Source organism: Periplaneta americana, chromosome 8, assembly GCF_040183065.1.
Source record: "Periplaneta americana isolate PAMFEO1 chromosome 8, P.americana_PAMFEO1_priV1, whole genome shotgun sequence".
Taxonomy (NCBI): Eukaryota; Metazoa; Arthropoda; class Insecta; order Blattodea; family Blattidae; genus Periplaneta; species Periplaneta americana.
Genome location: NC_091124.1, coordinates 118,806,880 through 118,829,596, shown reverse-complemented (window position 1 = coordinate 118,829,596; position 22,717 = coordinate 118,806,880). Strand labels below are relative to the sequence as shown.

General features: G+C 35.2%; 1 protein-coding gene across 4 annotated transcripts in view; it reads right to left on the bottom strand.

Annotated features, from left to right (window-relative positions):
• Positions 1 to 5,899: 5,899 nt before the first annotated feature.
• The window catches only part of LOC138704980 (cyclic nucleotide-gated cation channel-like), a 243,035-nt gene continuing 226,217 nt past the window's right edge, over positions 5,900 to 22,717 (bottom strand). For all 4 annotated transcript variants that reach the window (XM_069833485.1, XM_069833489.1, XM_069833487.1 and 1 more), the window contains one exon: positions 5,900 to 16,265. In XM_069833485.1, the coding sequence (XP_069689586.1) occupies positions 16,164 to 16,265 (102 nt within the window). In that variant the 3' untranslated portion in view covers positions 5,900 to 16,163. The remainder of the gene's footprint in view (positions 16,266 to 22,717) is intronic.

The window sequence follows — 22,717 nt, the reverse complement described above, 5'->3', positions numbered from 1 at the left end:
ATATATCATATCATATGAATAGTTTTAATACTCACAACACCTACACTAAATCTAAGCAACTGCTCCTTCCATCACTTAATTAAGAGGAATTTACAGAAATTTGCTTCTTTTTCTTGTCACATTTTTGTATAGCAATAAAAATGCTCCCCAAATCTCGCTGTTTACCATAACTGGAACACCAGCATAGTCAATTGGGTCGCACTCTGAATCTATTGTGTGCGCAGGGGTGGGTGTGTGCATAAGTGTATAATGGCAGGATTCTTAACTTGCCCTGACTCTATGAGAGTGCCTCATACGGATAGTAACGACACAGTCTAGTATATACTGTACAGTCACGAAGCTTAAGTTGTTGAGGCTGCTAGGAACAATAGACTGTGCCAGTACTATTACGCATTGTCTGTGATGAGGCGATTGTAGCGATCCTAGTGGTTAGCAACTGTCTATGGATGCATATTCCCTACATATTGAGCTTCGTGTTGTCCCACGCCGTGGCGTTGTGGTCTAAGGTATCTTGCCTAGGACTCGCGTTACCCAATGCGTGCTGGTTCGAGTTCTCATGAGGGAAGAAATTTTCTCATGAAATTTTGGCCAGCATATGGGACCGGTGCCCACCCAGCATCGTGATGCACTTGGGGAGCTATGAGAGGTAGCGAAATCCGTTTGCGAATGCCAGCTATAACGGCTGGCGGGAGCATCATGCTAACCACACGATACCTCCATTCTGGTTGGATGATCGTCCACCTCTGCTTCGGCATGTGGGCGTGAGGCCAGTAGCAGGCTGGTCGGTCTAGGCCCTTCACGGACTGTAGCGTCACGGATTATTATTGAGCTTCGTGACTATATATACTAGACTGTGGTATCGAGAAGTGTAGGCAACTTAGTTTATCAGAGACTATCCAGAGTGCACCACAACCGGTGAGTCTTCATTGAACTTTTAATGAATGGTGAAGCATTTTTGGGATGTCTCAGGGGAACTGGAGTGACCAGAGAAAACTATGTTGCCTGGACCACAGGTTTGCCCAATACAAGTTATAAATCCAGGGTGGATCTACCGGGATTTGTAACAGGGTTCTCTGGCTTATATGCCCAGAGCACTAACACTGAGCACCATGTGGTATAAACTCCGAATATAACTTCTGACAAATGTTTTATCTCAAGAAGTAAGAGCTAGGATATTACACTGTTTATTGCACTCCATCGAGAAAAAAAAACCAGGTGTTGCAGGCCTGCACTCAGAATTACCATTATTCTACTTACCCCACTGAGAAAGTCAGACCTCTTTGTGAGGGACGTAGATCTCAGAACCGTACTACTGTTGTTTATATTGTTCACCTCTAAATAGTCTGAATACAGTGGTCTTACACTTTCACAAAAATGGAGAAATTCGATGAAAGTATCAGAACTTGTATAATTCATTACGTGTATGTTCACTGGTCTTCTTCTTTTTAGTGTCAGTAGATAAGTAATAATAATTCAGTTACTATGACGTGTGACTTTCAGATTTCATTCTTCACGATTATGGATCCATTAAGTTCAATAGTCTATAGTACCAGTACTGTACTCAATTCTGGGGGCAATATAGTTGTATTACACAGATTTAATTTTCTAATTCCGACTATGAACACAATCTTTGAAAGTAACACGACATAGCTTTGATACTGCATGAAGACACATTCCAGAACATCTAGTTATGAATGGAAATAAAAACAATAGCCAATAATCCAGTTGTTTGGTGAATTTATCTTCAATAAAGAGAATTTTAGCAGAACTGTTTGTCATACAATTGTCAATTTATTATAGTTTAGTCTATTAAAAACACTATTTATATGACTGAAAACAATACACTATTATCGTACTGCAGTGATAATTTTGATTTTAATTCAAATACCGAATTATTATGAAACAGGAGAGAGATTTTTTTTTCTTCTAAAGCCTGTGTGATGAATCTTGTCTCACTGTGAAAAGAGAGAGAAAGGAGATATGTCTTACTTCGTCTGTGTTGTTAAAGCGATGGAGAGAGTGGAGCGATGCCGTTCATCCATCCAGTGGCGGAAGGGACTAGTTGATATATTCTGTAGCACAAGATAAAGTAACAAAATATCTCTCTTCGTACTGTGTAGTTCCGTCACTGAGCTTGTCTTTCAAGAAACTGAGTTCCCGTAGCTTGTCCAATAACAAGGTTTTGTAAGGAATCCTGAAAATTTACAACCCTCCTATAATCTCCACCCTCATTTCAAGGGACTTGGTTTTATTGCTACTGAGACAAGATAAACCAAAGCAGGTGTAATAGGAGTAATAAAATTGAAATTATCACTAGAATAAGACAAAAAATTGAATATTGACTCAAAAACATAAGCAAATGTGACAATTTTATTCTTTCCCTTCTCCTTTCTATTTCAGAACTCAAAGTAAAAAATGAAATGATGATGTCCATCACTAGGCTTTTCTGAATGTGAAATAGATAATCGAGAACAGACAGATGATCAAGTGTAAAAATAACTGTGATATGTTAATTAACTCTAAAAAAAAATTGCTGACATGATTATTGGCAGATTTTCAGCATTTATCAAAGCTATTGTTGTTATTTCCTTCTTTTTATAATTAAAGAATATGAGCATGGAAAAGGGACAGGTAAATATTTGAAGACTCTTCTTCTTTGTTGTGTTATCTAAGGATCCTGAAATAGAGAAGGTTGTAGGTCTTTGTGTATTCTTGTTCTGGAACTCAGTATAGTATTTTCGTGTGTAAGACTTCAGATTTTATGAGGTGAGGACAGGGAGGCTGCATATATGAAGCTGAGTTAAAAAAATATATTAGTAGTAAATATAATGTGTGCCGCCTTTACAGGATGTCAGTTTAAATTGCAGGTTAGTGCATAATTACTTAGATCAATGTTGTGGTTATGATTGGCATGTTGCATGCATTTTATAAAGGGTAAAAAAACGAAAACTTAGTGCAAAGAAACCTAATTAAAATAGTTATACAGTTTGTTCATTAAAGAATAATTAAAATCATTTTGATCAAGTCATTATTCTTCTTTTGTTTTTAATACGTATGAGTTTTTCTGCAGTTTTTTTTATAGTTCATCATATACAATATGGCGTCTTGTATTTCCTGAGTCAGCATTTTTTATCAATGTAGTTTGGGGAAAAAACGCCTCTTTCAAGTTTTTCCCTTATATAGACTTTTAAATAAATTAATTATTAGTATTATATTTTATACAACAAATCTTTTCCTCTCTAATATATAAAAAGAGCAACAGTACCTTGGCTCAACCCGTGTCGTAACAATAACGAGAGAGACTGACAACAGATGTGATGATGATGGTGATAAGAATATAATAATATGTTATTTTAGTTAGTTCTTTTTTTAACATTGCTTCTGTGACGATGATGAGAAGAAAACCCACTGAAATATCATATATTCATATTATGTCTAACGTTATTATAACGTATCATGACCCAAGGTCTTAGATTAATCACATTATTATTTAATAAAAATAAAAATTAGAGATTAAGCATAAGATTTTTAAAGCATTTGAAAAGGCTTTTTCTTCTCCCTATTTATATAATAATGAATGATGATAATAATAATGTGCATAAGTTGAATAATATAAGATTTAGAATTGCATTTTTTAATATAGGCAAGTGCCTCCCACCATGTTGCCTTGTTTGTTGTTTGTTTTCAACCTAGTCCAATGAAAGGACGAGGCATCCACCCCCCGACACTTCTTCTTTGATTCTCCTGTTGAAAATAATAACCGTAACAAACATGTTTATTTTTGTATACAGTCCAAGAATTGGAACTTTTTTCTTGTTTTTTAATTGGAAACTATGCTGAATGTTGTCGTTCTACTAATGGTTCAAGGTCAAAATACTTTTAAGTTGTCATCATCAAAAGACACAACACATTTCACACAACGGTCAGAAGGGTCAACCCCTAACGACAGTGAATAATGATTTACAATAACGTTGGCAATCCTGCTACAACATCTTAACTCTGGTGCTGCACTGTAACAGCGTTTTAGTGACATGATTTCGTTTCGAGGAAACGACATATTTATTAAGCCGGGGTAATGCTCAAGAACTGGAAATGGGCTATAATATAATTTTGACGAGGTTTAATCCTAGAACATTGAACGAAATTAAATTTCTTTGTTAATATTAGACATTTTGAAATGGTGACAGAATGAAGAGTCTCACCTAATTGGATGATATGAGGTTCAGCTCTTGTTGAAAATTATACAATTTTAAATTTTGGAAGACCTTTTAAAATTATTTCTAACATTATTTGTTGTGAAAGTTAAAATGGTGTAGCTGGATATTCGATACCTACTGGGCCATCTGTCCCAGGGACTTACTGTAGGGCTACCAACACCATGACATTGACAATACAGATGTGGATTGGGCACTCATCTTATCCAGTAGGCCGGTTATTTTTCAGGGGGTGAAAACTTTTAACTCAGGGTCATCACTGTTATCAATGAATGTAGTGTAACCTCCATTCAATGGAGTATAAAAGTTCCATCCCTTGAAAATATTATTTCTCACATGCTTGCAAATATTCTACACTCACTTATCTGTCCCTCTTATTACAACAACTTTGGCAATCCTTTAACATGCCCATCCTCACTGTTATAATGGTTAGAATGCCTAAGTTTATGTGCAAATGCCACACATATTTGTCCCTTTTAGGGATACAGAAAATATTATGATATTGTACACTTTTTGGCTTTGAGGAGAATAAGATAGAGACAATTTTACAAAATTATCAAAAAATCTTGAGAGAGGTGAGTATGGACTTTCAAACAATGGGTCAAGGTTGCTCGGGTAAAAATAGTAAGGACACATATGGAATTATTCCCTTTGAATCCTGGGAGTTTGGAAACAAGTGCTGATGTGATGAAATATATGTGTATGCAGTATGATTATGTAAAAACTGACAATAAAATGTCTACTGTTAACCAATTTTCTTCGGAATTGTCATATCTTCTTGTCTCGTATCGAAACTACATGTATTATAAAATAATACCACTAAAATTATTATAAGTCCCGAATTCTTATGCCTCATGTTTTAATTCTGATGTTCAGGTTTATTAACATCTAAGTTTTTCGTTAGTTTTTAAGTGATTCTTAGGGATTGTAAATAATTGTAACTGTTGTATTTGAAATCACTTTTAGGCTCTAGATATTGTTGAGAAACAATAATATAACTGAAATTCTATTTTTTTGAGAGAGTTCAGTCCAAATTTAACCATATATCTAGCTATAAAATTGTATTGTGACTTTTATGACTCGTTGCTTATTTCTTATATAGTTTAAGATCTGACAGAAGAAACAGTTTAAAAATTTCTAGGCACTCATTTAATTTTTTTGTAGTAAGAACCACTGCATGTGTTCTGGTACGATGAAAATTTGAGGTATTTTAATTTATCCTAAGTTGCAGACTGATCTTTACAATAAGTAATATGAGAAGAGTTTTAAACATGAAAAAGCTGAAACCTGAACACCATGAACTTATTTCTTGAAAATACTTTTATAAAATACGGTACTCCCTTTTCAAGTCCCTAAGTTAGAAACTTTTGCCCATATATCAGTGCTTATTATTTGTTGAAGAAAAATTATGAAACCTGATCAGTAGACTAGTTGAATTTTTAAAATAGTTTCTTATGTTCTCTACTAATGTTTGCATTAACGAACAATTAGAGTGAATGTCACGAGAATGTGAAACAGACACAGGAGGATGAAAAGAAATCTGAGTAATGCAAAGAGACATAAAATTAAGAATTGAAGTGGGTTTATAAAAGGGTTCAGGAGGGCACATTGGTGTAGTGGTTAGTGATGAGGTGTTCGTACAGGCTTACCTCCCACAGATGGCAGGCATGGTCATACATTCACTCTCCTGCACAATTAACAGCAATAAAATTCCTGTAGGGCCTTTGGGAACATTTTGTTTTGTAACCAGTCATTATAAATGTTCATTTTTTGTTTTCCTGTACACCATACACAAGAACAAGGTTATGTTCTTAAATTAAGCACCAGATACAGAGCCATCATTGTTACAATTGCAGTGTAACTCTTCTAGGAGACATGTGGACCCATCAGTTTCATTGCAGAATGGAAGGTATGAATGTCCCACTGCTCAAAGAAAAAAACGTTGCTTGACTTGCAGCAAACAAAAATACAATATTTACACAACAATGCAACCACAGATACTTTCTTTCCACTTTCCCGCCTGGGAGTTCCAGAAACACAGTGTTGGTTATCACAGAAAAAGGAATATTGAAATTCTTCTTCTATCCTTGGGATTATTGTAGTATCCATCTTCTCGTGTTCCTCACCACGAATTGATTCGATTGAACCACTGCGACGAATGTTGTGTTGTTGCGTCTCTCAGAACACAATCCATATACATACATACAGACACACGCACACACAGTACAACCCTGGTGATAACAGTACTGGGGGGATGACACAAGTGTCTGTTGGGGGAGATATCTTTTCCTGCACTGTTGCCAGATATTATGTGAGTTTTGGTCCCGTACTAGAACTAGAAGAAAGGACTTATTTTAAAATCAGAAACAAAGAGACAAAAAGAATGCTACAAATTCTTGTCTGATCTTGTTTCTTCTTCTAACATTCTCTATAAGAAAGATTCAAAATGTTAATTCTTTCCTCAATAATCGATAATTTGAAGTGTTTAAAATACTGGCATACTGTGGTACTAAAGGAGCATTGAAAAATGTTATGTAATTGTAGCAAATAATATACAGTTTCTAGTACTGATAGAAGGAACCAGTAAGAAGACTAGGGGCTGCTTAGGACCAACAACATTATAATATGAAATAATTTTATATTGTTTTCTCACACACTACGAAAAAACAGCATGCCACAAGCAATAGTAGTACCATAACTGATAATATAACAGAACCATTTTTGTTAATTTTGTATTAGTTTATCTGAAATTGATCAGTTTCATAATAAAACGAGCATTAGAGGTAAATGTAAATTATACTGATTCCACAACCAAATGTCAGAGCTTCAATTTTTTATTTTCTTTTAATTCAAAAGTTTATGTCCTTTTGTCAGTGTGACTAAAGATATCCTACTATCGGTACCGTATTTAGAGTGACTCTAAAATATATTCAGAATTATTAAGAGCTATCTTCCACAAACGACTGATTCTTCAGCTGGAAAATTAATACTACAGCTACAATAACCAATAGGATTGATGTGAAGATATTCTAAGCGTGGTGCACTTAACTATGTAACAATGAAGCCTTCTTACCAGCAAATGCCAAAGAAAAAAATAATTGCTTTGTTTCAAATATGTTAAAATCTATTGGAGATAATAGATGGAATTAAGTTGATATTTAACGACTTTAAAATGCTTATCCAGGAAGATGCTCACATTTGTTGGGCAGTGTTCATATGGCAGTGGATCAATTAAAACTCAAAATATGCAATACTTAAGTAAAAATTTTAGATTTCAAACATGTACACTCTTAATTCTCAGTTTTATAATTGTAGATATTTAACTAAACACTAAAAAAAAAACCCTTTCAGTGCCAGTATATTCTCATAATGTATATACATATTTATTGCGACGTACCATTTATCATTCTTCAACAGCCGTTTTTATTTACAGTAGAAACTGATTTATATTGGTATGGTACGTAATTCAAGGAGAACAATTTTTAATACCAGTATTTGTAACTCAGAATTACATGTAGTTAAGTTGTGAGTATTTTTCATACTGAAAAAACCTGCAAAAATGTAATGTAACTTTAATGAAGTTTTTCATCTAACATTCACAACTTTCACATTATACAGAGTGAATCAAAAGTCTGGAACCATATAAATGTCTTCCATGTGCTTGATTTTCGATTACTATAGATGTTACCAGTATTTGTAAGACCAAAATATACTCTAGCAGTGACATATTCGATTCTAGCCCTCAGCTATGTCAAAGCCTGCCATTTCGAATGCAACTTTGAAATTTATTTGGAAAGGAGATTATGTAGGTACTCAAAATCATGTGAAATTTTCTGAAAAAAAAAAAAAAAAAAAAAAAAAATGCGCAATCTGTTTTGAGATATCTCTAATCGTTTTCAAGTTATTTAAAGATAACTGTCTTAATGACACAAACATTATTTGCTGCATCTACAGATATTTTGTAATATGGTACAGTACTAAGGAGGCTTTGGAAAAGGTATTTTTATGCAATTCTGGTAATTAACTTTTCCTGCTTTACTATTTGGTTAACCTGTGACAGATACAATGCATTGTTGTGATTATTTGAAGTTTTCCTAATAACAAATATCTTGATTTTCGTGATAGCATTATCGAGAGAGAAAAGAATTGACATCATTCTTCATTCTGGTGGATTAAGCCACAGAAATGTTGCAGCAGACTTCAATCGCCGCCACCCTGAACGTGAACCTATCAGCCACAGTACTGTAACAAAACTTATTAATAAATTTAAGGTCACAGGAAATGTAGCTGATAAAAGGAGAAGTGGACGTCTGAAAACAGCAACAGATGAATTGTCATCGATTACGATAGTAGCTGCAATGGTAAAAAGCCCTAAGAAGAGTACATAACGCCTATCAAGAGAGTGTGATTCAAGCCAGGCCTCTATTTTATGAGTGCTTCATCAGCTTATATTTAAAGTTCAAATGCTACATCATCTCAGTAAAGATGATCCTGATAGATGTCTTCAATTTTGTGATTGGGCTTAACAACAAATTGAATGGGATCCGACATTTGCATCCAAGATAGTTTTTAGTGATGAAGCAAACTTTTATATGAATGGGGAAGTAAACAGACACAACACAAGGTATTGGTCAGAGACAAACCCAAATTGGATGGACCCTGTGAAAATGCAAGGTACTGATAAAATAATGGTTTGGTGTGGAATTTGGGGAAATCGTATTGTTGGACCACATTTTATTGAGGAGAACTTGATTGCCATTTCTTATTTGAACATGTTGCAAGAAAACATCTTTTCTGATTTACTAAACGAAGGAGGAGAATTCCCATTTTTTTAACAAGATGACGCTCCACCCTACTATGGTCTTGCTGTTCGAAACTATCTGAACGAACAGTCCCCTGGACATTGGATTGGTCAGCGTGGACCAGTAGAATGGCCAGCCAGGTCTCCAGATTTAACACCCTTTGATTTTTTTCTTTTGGGATTACATAAAGAGCTTGGTATATGAAGACAAAATGAGAATGTGGAACATTTAAACAACTGTATCATTGAAGCCTATCCTAGGTCACCCCGGAAATGCTACAGAATGTTCTGACTGAAAAATCCGTCTATAAATGTGCATCGTCGAAAATGGACAACATATTGAGCACATTTTGTAGAATTTTCTTTTTGCGTCATTGTGACAGTTATCATTTAACGAATTGAAAATGATTAGAGATATCTCAAAACTGATTGCACCATTGTTAATGCATTGAAACTGTCATAGGTTAACCAAACAGTAAAGCAGGAAAAGTAAATTACCAGAATTGCATAAAAATATCTTTTCCAAAGCCTCTTTAGTACTGTACCGGTACCATGTTACATAATATCTGTAGATGCAGTAACTAATGTTTGCGTCATTATGACAGTTATCTTTAAATAACTTGAAAACGATTAGAGATATCTCAAAACAGATTGCACCATTGTTTTTTTTTTCAGAAAATTTCAGATGATTTTGAGTACCTACATGACCCCCTTTCCATTTAAAATTTCAAAGTTGCATCCAAAATGGCGGCTTTTGAGATAGCTGAGGTTAGAATCGAATGTGTCACTGATAGAGCATTTGCTCTTACAAATACTGGTAACACCTATAGTAAACGAAAATCAAGCATATGGAAGATATTTATATGGTTCCAGACCTTTGATTCACCCTGTAGATCATTTTTCACTTTGATATATTTTGTGTAGAAAATGTCCTTAAACAGTACTTATTCACGAAAATATATGAAAACAGTAGTTATAAATGGTCACAAAAGTAAACACACAATAAACTCTAGATCTCAGAGGCACATTTTTTGTTTGTTTTGTTTCATTGCTAATCATTTTCCTAATTCTAGAAAAAAATCAGTTAGTTCTCTTTTCTTTACTGCATTAAGAATGTACACTTCCTTCTAAACATCAATCAAACTAATTACAGCAGCTTTACCATTAATTTATTACTCTTAAGTTCTACCATTAATTTATTACTCTTAAGTTCCACAAAGCATTTGCATACACTTATGACCTTAACACGTCATTCAAAGTTGAAACTCGAGATGGGGGATTCTCCACAACATTGTCACTGCCATGTTTTCAATGTCATCATTATGACCATCGTCTTCTACCCCTTCTCCAGCTTGTCGTCTAGTACCATCCTTATCTAGATTTCCTAATGCAAATGCTTCCCTAATGCAAATGCTTCAGAAACGATTTCATGTTTGGTCTCCACATGATCTCTGCATGATCAAAGTGAGCATCGGCTCAGTCATTTTCATCATCACCGGCTATTAATTTCTCAATGCCCAGACGACGGGCCTTCATCAGCGGAGGACACATAAGAACTCGTCCACCGAGCCCATCGTGAGACCCGCGGTCAATCAGCCAAACAGCACAAAACAAGACGACACATCAGCCGCGTTCACGCCATGGTCCGCACTAATAAGAGCCAATCAGCACACAGCTCCCCGGCTGACTACTCCCTCTGACACTATAAATTAAGGAGCTGGTTACCCTTAGTTATCATTAACCCTGAAGATGAGGAAGATGAACATCCTCGAAACGTTGGTGGATCACCAACTTATGACCTGGCTGGAAGCCCAAGAAAATTTTGAGTTATCACGTCGCCAGGAAAGCTTCAGTAATTATTTCATCATCAGAGTTTACTTCGTCACTTGGTACAATCTCTTCTTTGAGAAAGTTTCTATAATAATTGCATGTAGTACTAACTTTTTTCTGGTAGAGGACTTTAAAACTAGCGATAATGTTCAAATCAAATAGCTGCAGTTTACTGGTGCAAATTGTTGTAAAAATTCCACTTCAGTATTTTGTACAGAAAGATGGGCTGGATGAGCTGCACAACTGTTCATTCTTAATTTTCTTCATGCTTGCATCTGGATTCCTAAGCCTTTTTTCGATTAAATTCAGTCATTCAAGCATTTTTTTTTTTTGACGCATACTATTTAGCTTTCGTTTTGACTCCCTTAAAATAAGATGGATTTTGTGATTTTCCGATGACAAGAGGTCGAAGGTTATGAGTTCCATCGCATAGCACGGATTTTACTCTTCTATCTCCCTTCTGAGCGAGAGCTTTACTTGGTAGAATATTATAAAGAATGTCCATTTCATCACAGTTATAAATACATTGAGGTGTATAATATCTAATTATTTCTGGAAGTTCCTCTTTTATTCAGTGTTGTCTTGTGTTGTTTACTGCTTTGGATTTACCACTAATCATCCTTCCAGTTATGCCCCTTGAATCCCTGCACCCAGTCAATACTTTAAAATGAGAGCAGATATTCGTCATCTTAACAAATTCAAGGGCCTTTGATTTCAACATTTCGCCACTAACAGGTAAAGGACCTGCTTGTTTTTGTTCACACCATGTAGAAAGCATCTTTTTCATATCTAAAAACTTTACTTCCTCTAGATGACTGCATTTTTCAGATTTAGATCCCAATTAAAAAAATTCTTTTGAAATTGACACTTTCTTGCTAATGATTGTACACAATGTAGTGTGCCTGGTCCCTAGACTAATCACAATTTCTGCTTTTGATTTTTAGTTTGTTGTCTAAGCCTCACTTTTTCTTCTAGAGAGAAACATTTGCGTTTACTATCACTCATGGCTCTTGCACACATACTGAGCCATCACCCACACTGATGTGAAAACAAGTAAACTTTTATTCTTATATTATACAGTATGTTATCTGTCATGTACTGTAGTAAAATGTCGCCTTTCTGCATTGTTTCTGCCTTTGCAGACCAGCACAGCTAGTGCAGTAATATGACTTCTGTTTTGTCTCTTTGAGCCAGTACCTTCACTGTGCCGCGTGATACACATTTGTGCTATGTTCTGAGAGCAAGAATAGAATATTAATACGTAAAATTCGACCTTGGGATAGAAAATATTTCATGTGTAAAAGTGAATTGTGTTTAGAGGAAATTTATATGTAATAAAATGTTGTTTCACTAGGATACAAAAAGCTGTGCTTAACCCTCAACTGGTATCTATGGGTCAATATAGACCCATATTGCTTGATATCGTAATATACACTTAAAAAGCGATACCAGTTGAGGGTTAAATCAGAATGACATACAACTGAGTTATGTATAAACCAGTTTCAACTGAACTTCATTTCATATCGTTACTAAGCTCTCTTGATAATATGAAATTGTGGAAGCATATAACTTCAGAGAAAAAGTATTTATCATAACAAATAACATTAAGAATTTCAATAAACATTAAAAATGTTCTTCTCAACCTTCTGCAGTAAAGTGAACACACACATACATACATAACTTACATATACATGTGTTAATTTTCATTCTGACCTATGACCAGGTTGTGAATAAACATGATGGCCATTTATTTATTTATCTATCTATCGCAAATGTGATTTTATGCTCGACCTTGCCGAAATGTAGTAATTATACACATGGTAGCAGACCTTTAGTGGACCTCATTAAAGTACACCTACTCATTAAAGGTCAGATCTTTCAGCCAATGACGACTCAGGTTATAACTGTTCAGCCAATGACAGGTCAGCTTTGTACCGTTATAAAACCGCAAGTATCGATTATTCTCGGATATGCAATCGAAAGAGAATTAGCGAAGAGTCAAGGAGGCTGGAAATCCAATACTGTCGCAGAAGGTTATGTTCTGTTACTATAATAATTAGCGTTAATTGTAAATAATATTCAAATAAATTCAATTTGTCATCTCGTTTTTCAATGTCGAATTCAATAATCAAGGTTATAATATTATAATATTATCAAGTTTAACGGGACTATGTCAATGTCAATGACATTATTGTTCCTCGGAAAAAATCAATACTTTCGCGTCTGCGCACATCTCACAATTCACGACCTAGAACAAGGTCACTTCCGATCTTGTCAGTTACAAATAAAATGTATACATCTGAATACCGGTAATTTCAAGTTAGAAATATGGTCGAGCATAAAAAGTCGTATGAAACTCGCCTATAATGGTAATTAAGAAGCTCGTATGAAAATTATGAAACTCGCTTGCGCTCGTTTCATAAATATCCATACTCGATTCTTAATTACTATCATTATAGGCTCGTTGCATAATGTACTATTATGCTTCACGATTGTTTTTATAAATTAACATTTTCTATGACACACAAATATTCTAGATACTAAGGCTACAAATAATTTGTTTGAAATGTAGATTTTTTATCTCTAAGACCAACAGATATTATGTCTTGGTACTAAGATTTAATAGCCTAGGAGTAGAAGAAGGAGAAGAAATAGTATAAGAAAAATAATAGGAAAATGAGGGATATGTGGAGGAGGAAACGGAGGAAGAGAATATTGAAAAAGAGGAATAAAATAGCAGTTTTCATGATTCCTTCACTTTTCCTGTATATGATAGTATTACGACTGCAACACCAATTAGACAATCTAAGACTTTTTTTTACACTACAGTAATACAGAAATTAACACTGAATAAAATTATTGGTTGTCTAAAATGACATTCATATTTCCAACAGTGTTCAATGCTAAGCTTATTGTCTTGTTTTATTCAGTGTTATTTCTTTAACAAAATACCTTTCGAAATGCAATCCTCTCGGTACTTTCCGAAGCGTCCACAAAGGAGTGTTACTGAAGATAGACTGTTAGTCCACTATATTTGACGTGACTCCTTCTCCACCGCGAAAAATGCTGTGAGCGACTGGCAAAGTTTTATTCAGATCTAGGTTGCAGTTTTACTTACAAATCTCTGGATCAAATTCAAATTTGGTTAACATTAGTCGTTTATAACAAAAACAAAAATTCATAAATGAATTAAAAACAATAAACGTACTAAATAGGTAACAATGAAACACTACAAACATTTGGGAAAGAATCATTATAAATCAGCGACTATACTACTATTACCGATTAAACAAAACACCTTAGCTAATCAGTTTAACCTGGGAGATGTTGCCACATACAGTGTCATGTCAGTCAGCTGGTCACATATTCAGCATTTTGCCGAGACTAGTGCCGCATTGGATTTTTCCTATTATAACTTTTGAGAGGGATGAAATAGAGGTGAAGTAACAACATATGTTTTGTAACGACTTGGGACTTTCTTTTGTTGTATCACAATATATAGCTTCTACGAAAATAATGTCCATAACTGTTTTAATACTTCCCATCATTATTATAAATGTTCAATTGGCTTTTGTACTGTAAAGTACCGGTACATGTTTTTATTTTACTCTATAAAATGATCATTTCTGTGGCGAAATACTTGTATTCCAGGAAAGGTTCAGGAACTTTTAAAGAAAATAATAAACCCGAATAGTGTAAGAAGGTGATTGACTTTACGAAGACATGGCAGGGGCGTATTTTGCGGGCTACCGGGGCTACCGGCGGTAGCCCAAGGAAATTAGAAAAGAAAAAGTTTATAATATAACATAATGTAATAATTTTGTATTATTAGTTTTACCATAGTAATTAAAATTAAAGTAATTGTTAGATATATTTTGTGTAATAATAGGGTCAGAGGTAGCCCAAACCCTTTAACCAGTATACGCCACTGAGACATGGCAGTAATTATTCCATCATAACAAATATCTGACAAATATTTTTTCTATAGAGTACCGGTACCTTGCATTATTCAAACAAAATTCTTCTAGCAGGTAATAGCCAACACTCATAAAGTTAGCTAGAGAGAGGAACAAACTTGCAGTTCCTTCCATTTTGGTGTGATTGTCATTTGAATTTTATACTTAGCAAAATGCTCATACAGCGACCAGTGCCAGATTAAATAGTGAATCAGCAAAGTGCTTCCAATGACCATTACGAGATTCATGGTATGGTTATGGAAGACAGTTCTGGATATAAAAATGTCGAGCAAAAGGTTTAGGAATGCCGTTATAGTGTGTTACGATTGAAAAAAATATATATATTTTAGTTAGGTACTCAATTTGCTGATCAACTGTATTATTTCCACAATAGAAAGATGTTTGTTTTTCAGTGACATAGAACTTTCGATATCCCAATAAGAAGTTGTCCAATCTTTGGCATAATTTTCATATTTTGGCATGCAATTCTTGTTCCCGTTCGTATTTTCTTTCTTATAGAAAATGCAGACAGCTGAATCCATAATTCTATTTTATACTGTACAATTCCGGCAAGACATTCGTTTTGTGTTTCATCTGAATGTTTACAATGCGCCTTTTCTTGGTCTTCTTCCACAGTTCTTATAGTGTTAATAATCTTTCCTTTGAGATTTATGTAGTAGTTGTTTGTTTTATATATATACTACAGAATAGTGAATATTCTAAGATGTGAAAATATTATTTGGCACTGAAAGGACTGAACTAGGTATTTAAATTTATGATTTCTTTGGTACTAATAGTCACAATTTACTTTAAAATGATTGTTCGCGTAATTCGAAGATGCTGGTTAATTAATAAACAACTCATTTTTAAGAAAAGAAACAATTCTCCAAAAAAGTTTACACTCAAAGTTTGAAATGGTCCATAATTCTGCGCCCCATTGATTAAAATATTTCCTTCTGATACCTTCTGTACCATTACCCGAATATTAGCTTGTCTTTTTCAAGTAATGAGCATTACGCTCAGTGCAAAAGTTTAAAGGGGAGGGGAGGAGGGAAAGAAAAGAAAAAATATTAAATGTTAAAAAAGGACATTTTTAAACTGTTTTTGAGTTTATCCAACGAATAGTTGATTGAGGGAAGTCATGAAATATCTGTGTCACGAGTGTTAGAACAGTGTTGCGTCAGTTTTTCTTGTACTGACCTATCCAACACACACAGTGGCCAAGAACAACTTCACTACGGTCCGAAGTGAATGATATCGTGTCAGCACATAGGCCACTTGGAACTGATGAGCAGGATGTGATGATGCGATGGGATGGCTGCTGCCAGTGACGAAGATGTTGGGCAGCAGCGGTCTCTGGTGTTAAATGATGGATTCACGATTCCGTTCATTGTCCTCCGTGCTGCTCCCACCACTACTGGCCCCACAGATCTGCATCTCGATCTCCGCCAGCCGGTGTTCAACCTAAAATTGTACAGAAAGCATTCTATATTTAACGTCCTTTTCAAACTACAGAGAATACTTAGGTAGAAGAAATTGACCATTTTTACCGACTATTCAGGGGCAATAAGATGATAATTTAAAAGCTACTTTTCAATTAACTTCCTACACAAACTACTAACAGACAATAAGTTAGCAATTGTAATTGTTAATTGTCGGTGTAATGTAGAGGTAAAAACAAGACTAAAATTTTCTATATAACTTTCACAGAAAATCCTTATTTTCGGAGTTATGGTGTTAGCTTGCTAGGCATAAAAATCATGAACGAGTAAAGCCTTTGGATGTGTCAAGTATGTATTTATTTACACTGCAAGTGGGCAAGCACCCGGTGGCAGTGGTATACACAATATAAACAATACACAATAAAATTACAATACAATACACAATACAATAAGAATACACAATACAATTTAACACAAAAATTACAATTAATAATAAAACATAAAATAACCTAATTTTACAATACAACCTACATATGTATAGACATGTATAGGCACCGGTATGTTTAGTTGTATGATGCTGTTGTAGGTCCTACCATCACCACGTCTTGTAAATACACATTCATTCTGTCATTAGTTCAGTATGCTTCAGTTGTGTATGGTCGTGGAGGACCAATTGCTTGGCTAGCCATATCACTGGACTTGAACCTCCTGAACGTCTACCTTTGAGGCTGTCTGAAGACGCTCATTTGTGCCACTCAAATTTCGAACATAACAGAAATTCTGCAGCGAACTTAAAATGATTGTGAAATTGTTCAGAATAAGTTGGAATCTGTAACATTCCAAGATCAATACACACCTACGAGGTGTGTCCGAAAAGTTCGTGGTCCGACACATAGATGGCATTGAAACATGTCAACAATGCCGCCATTGTTAGCAGACATTTTACATTAGTTGAAGCACAAAAAAATCATAATTTTCTGTTGACTACATTTTATGTAGTTTAATTTTGTAGTTAGTGCGCCGAACAGATCGGCAAAAATGGGAGAATGAGTTCAACAGAAATTACAGCAGACATGGATACTACACAATGGGATTCTGTTCCAGCGTTTTCGACTATAAGGAAATGGGCGGCGCTATTGAAATATGGCCGAGAGAGTGGAAGGCGACCTTACAGAGGTCCAGTAAGAGCAACAGGTGAAGAAATCGTAAAAAATTCCACGATATGGTGTTAAATGACTATCGACTGAAAGTGCTGGAAATTAGCGAGGTTATGCACATCTGAACGAAATGGGTGCGCCACAACTTAGTCAATGTCTTGGGCATGTGCGAGGTCTCTACAAGGTGGGTTTCGCGTTTCTCAACACCAGAACTAAAGCACGTCCTATGTCAAATTTTGGGAGATTGCCTAGCTCGATTCAAGAAAAATACGCTCAATTTTTAGATGGTTTTTGACTATTGATGAAACTGGATCCACTACTACATACCAGCGACATATCAACAGTCGAACAATGGAAGCACAGTGATTTTTCGCCCCCAAAGGAAGCAAAAGCTGTTCAATCAGCTGGGAAAGACACGGCATCTGTGTTCTGGGATTCTAAAAGGATAATCGTGATTGACTATCTCTCAAAGGGGAGAACAATAATCTGAGAACAATATTCAATTCTCCTGCAGCAACTGAAAGGGAAAATTCGCGAGAAGAGGATGGGCAAGAAGAAAGTATTATTTCATCACGACAATGTATCTGCTCACATGTCTGAAATAGCGGTTACTAAACTACACGAACTATGGTTTGAACTGTTGCCACACTTCCCTAATCGCCAGTACTCGCACACTCAAACTTCTTTCTTTTCCCAAAGCTCAAAACTCACTTGACTGGGAAGAAATTTTCGTCAAATGAAGAGGTTATAGCAGCAGAAGACTTTTTTGTAGACCTCGAGGAATCTGTGTACAAGGAAGGCATCATAGCTTTGCAGCACCAGTGGACCAAGTGTATGAATCTCAGAGGGGATTATGTTGAGAAATAAAGATTGTTTCAGAATAATTCTACTTTAATTTCTATGTCAACTATGAACTTTTAAAAAACCCTCATACATACAATGAACAAAGTCCTATCAAGTCGGTGTACAAATAACAAAAATCTGCCACAGTCGCTATGTATGTGAACGTGACACATCCTAAGGCCTTACTGGCCCATGTTTTTGATGCCTAGCAAGATAGGACATTATCTGTCATAAGTCTGAAAGTAAGGATTTGGGGGGAAGTAAGTTAGTATAGAACATTTTAGTCTTATTTTTACCTTTAGATTACAGCCACACAGTTTGTACAGGTACTTATGAATCACCATGTAAAAAAACACACAAAAACACACACAACCATAAACACAAACACATACACACAGATATATATATTTATAGAGGTTTCATAGACAATAACATGATAATAATTGCCTTTCGGACCATATTTTGGAGGACATTTTATTCAAAAGGAGACAATGAATAATTCCACAGTATTCTGATATAACGACACTGTTTTGTAAACTTAACCATTACTTCTGTGTCTATTATTGCTTCAATAGGCCTACCATTCATCTGATAAATACTGTATAATATATTAATTCTCAATGTAAAGGAAAATAATAATAATAATAATAATAATAATAATAATAATAATAATAATAATAATATTGTACTGGTTATGAGTATTACATGTGATAAATTAAGTTTAGGGACAAAATTACCAGCGGAAATAAAAAAAAAAGCTATTTTTTGCAGTTGCTACCTCAACCCAGATAGATAAAAAAATATATATATTTTTTCCGCAAAGGACAAGAAATAACACATGTTATGAAGAGTTAAATTTTCATTAGTCACAGATTTTTAAAATTCCGGATATTTTGTTGTAGTTTTATATGCCTGGAGGGCAGGAGGGCAAAGCTTAAAAAGGAGAGCAAGACCTCCAAAGGCTGCATACCTGGCAACCCGTCAAAATGTTTTTACATATTTTACAGAAAATAACATCGTCTGATTTTTCATATAATACTCATGGAAAATGCTTAACCCAAGATAGTTGAAAACTACCTTTTCCTTTCACTGCTTTGCTTATCCTTTGTTGAGCCTTGCATCCAGAGGTAAGAAGTTCGTACCAAAACTGTTAAGTTGCGTGAGCTTGGACTATACATCTATTGAATCAACTGTAGTGACGCAGCTCTCATTGTCAACAAACCAGCACAAAAATGAATTTTTTTTCATCGTAAGTGCTGGTAACTGATGAGATATGCTTCCCTTTGGACGATCTAGAAATCTCTTCCACATAGTAAGTATCCAATAAAAATATTCGGCCTGGCTTTCTAGAAATAATGAGACAAGCATCTAGTGACAGTCCGATTTTTGCACCAAATAGAGAGTACGCATGCGCGAAATTCTCTCCTATGTCTCCGCACAGGTGACATGACTGACACAAGCCTGAGGCAGAGAGGAACATGTACAGTCGGATAGTAACCAAACTTATCTTTGTACCAATGATCCATGGCCTTAGAATTAGAACACAAAATGAACAATTAAGACTGTGTAAAAAAGCAATAATTGACAATTACATTCTTCGTAATTTTCAATATAAAATAACTTACCCATATAAGGAATACTGAACGAAATATGTAGAAGAATAATTTTATGAGACAGGGAATCGTCCAGATCACTTGGCTATAGAAGATGAAGCAGCCGTGTCAGAAAATGAAAAAGGATTTTATATTTTAAGGGAAAAAGTTGAACTAGCGCTTAGGGAAATGAAGAATGGGAAAGCAACAGGAGTTGATGGAATCATCATTGAATTAGTGAAATGCTACGGTGAAGACAAGAAGGAAATTCTATCATGCAACGAAATATATGAGAAAGGCGACTGGCCTGAAGATTTCACGGAGATAGTGTTGATTCTAATATCGAAGAAAAATAATGCAAAGAAATGTAACGAGTTCAGGACTATCAGCCTAATATCACACTCAGCGAAGATTCTTCTGCGAATACTGAATCGACGTTTATATTCTAAGATGGAAGAACAGTTGGAAGAAGAGTAGTTCAGCTTCAGGAAGGGAGAAGGTCCAAGAGATGCAATTAGACTGCAACAAACAATTGGCGAAAGATACCTAGAGAAGAATAAAGAAGTGTATATAGTAAATGATAAAATACTCGTTTTTGGTCAATTTTATAACAGTGTTAATTAAAATTGATAAAATACAATAAAATTGAAGAAAATATTCAACAGTTGTATGAGCACTATGTCTGTTGAGCTTCTTTATTTATCATGCATGTTATGGGGATTGCATCCCCATCATCAGTGATGTCAAGACTGCAACGGAATCTTTTACAATTACTAACTGAAATAGTTACTTATCATACAGTATATTAAAATTTGAGAAATTTTAAAAAGTTTAAAGAACAATCCCCGAAACATGTATGATAAATAAAGAAGCTCAACAGACATAGTGCTCATACAACTGTTGTATATTTTCTTCAATTTTATTGTATTTTATCAAGTGTATATAGTATTTGTGGGCCTAGAAAAGGCGTTTGACAGAGTGGATTGGAATAAACTGATGAGAATCCTAAAGAAAATTGGCGTGGATTGGAAAGAGAGGAACCTGTTCAGTAACCTTTATATGAAAAAACCAGTCAAAGCTAGGATAGGAGAAGAAATGTCAGAAGGAAGTGAATTAGGGGGAGGAGTACGACAAGGATGTCCTTTATCACCTACAGTGGTCTGCATCAGACGATTTCGCTCAAGCGCCAAGTAGTTCATAGCATAGTCTGATAGGTAGCGCACATGTATGATGGGTAAAATTATCGCGATAAATCCTTGAATGATATAAGCCGAGTGTTAGTAATTCGTTCTTGTTACTGGCAAGAAGTACACTGTCAAAATGGAGTGCGAGCTAAAATATGTGGTGAAGTTGAAACTATTCAACAAGGAATACAAGTTAAGTGCTAAAGAAAGTATGAAGAGTGATGTGTGGGACAAATTCTTACTTGTGACTTCTCAGGATGATGAAAAGGTTGGTTACGTTTCTTGTAAACATTGTTCAACTTTGTTGTCATTCTCTTCTGCTACAACTCATCTGAAGACACACGTGTGTAAATTTCGTCCAGAAAGAAGATCTGATTATGTGCCACTTGATACAAAACAGTGTGGTTGAAATGTATGGAGAAATTCGGGTTTTACTTTTTTTTTTTTATTTTATTTAGTCTTTATTTTTTTATTTAGATCCAATTTTTGTTTCAGAATTTATTTAATGGGTTTTATTTACACAGAAGTGTGTCGAAATGTGCACGAGTGATCTTCGCCCATTTAACATTGTTTCGGGTACAGGATTTCAAAACTATTCTCAAGAACTTATTAAATAGGTGCAGATTATGAGATGTGTAAATGTTACTGATGTTCTTCCTCATCCTACAACTATCTCCAGGAACATTCAAGCACGAGCAGATGAAATTAGAGAAAAGGTGATGCCCAAAATCATTTATGTGGCTGAAAATAGTGGTTGTGCCTGCACTGCAGACTTATGGACTGATCCATGAAAAAATAGAAGTTTCCTCACCATTACTGCCCATTTTATTGACGATGAATGGTCACTGAAGAGTTGTGCTTTAGCTACGACACAGTTTCCAGACAAAAGTAAGACAGGAGAAAACATCAGAGAGGAGATTGAAGAAAAGATGACAGAGTTGGGAATTTTTCCAGAACACATGGAGAAGATATCCTTCGTGACAGATCAAGGACCAAACATTAAAAAAGCTCTGGAGAATTATTCCTATTTTCCATGCATTGCACACTGTTTAAATACTGTGCTAAGGCACTTGTTCGATGACACATTTCTGAAAAATGAGATACCTACGTGTCAACGTGCAATCGATGCTGCAAAACATGTAATTCGTTACATGAAGAAGACTGGTGCAGTGGAGTGTCTACAAAATACACTGAAACAGGAAGTGGATACTAGGTGGAGTAGTCTATATGCAATGCTTAATTCATTGTGTGTGGAGTATGATAAAGTAGTCGAAATGCTGACACATAAGAATGCAGCAGACAAACTACAAGGCTACGACAACAACTTGGCACTGCATGTCAGAGACTTCTTACAATGCTTCACAGAAGCTACCAACTCACTTCAAGGAGATACCTATCCCACTATACAACTAGTACTTTTTTGGGTCCATAAACTGAAGAAACACTGTGCAATAACCAGAGAGGAAATTGAAGAGATTACAAAACTCAAAGAACGTGCACTTCGTTTATTGGAGGATAAAGTTATAATTCAAGATATCCACAAGATCTATACTTTTCTTTGGCCATCGTTCAGAAAGCTCATACAGCTCAGTGCACTAGAGAGAGAGAAAATACTGTGTATTGTGAGACGAATGTGTTCTGAAGTTGAAACATCTGTTGGCACTCTGTCCGATATACACCAACAACCCTCACCTACTA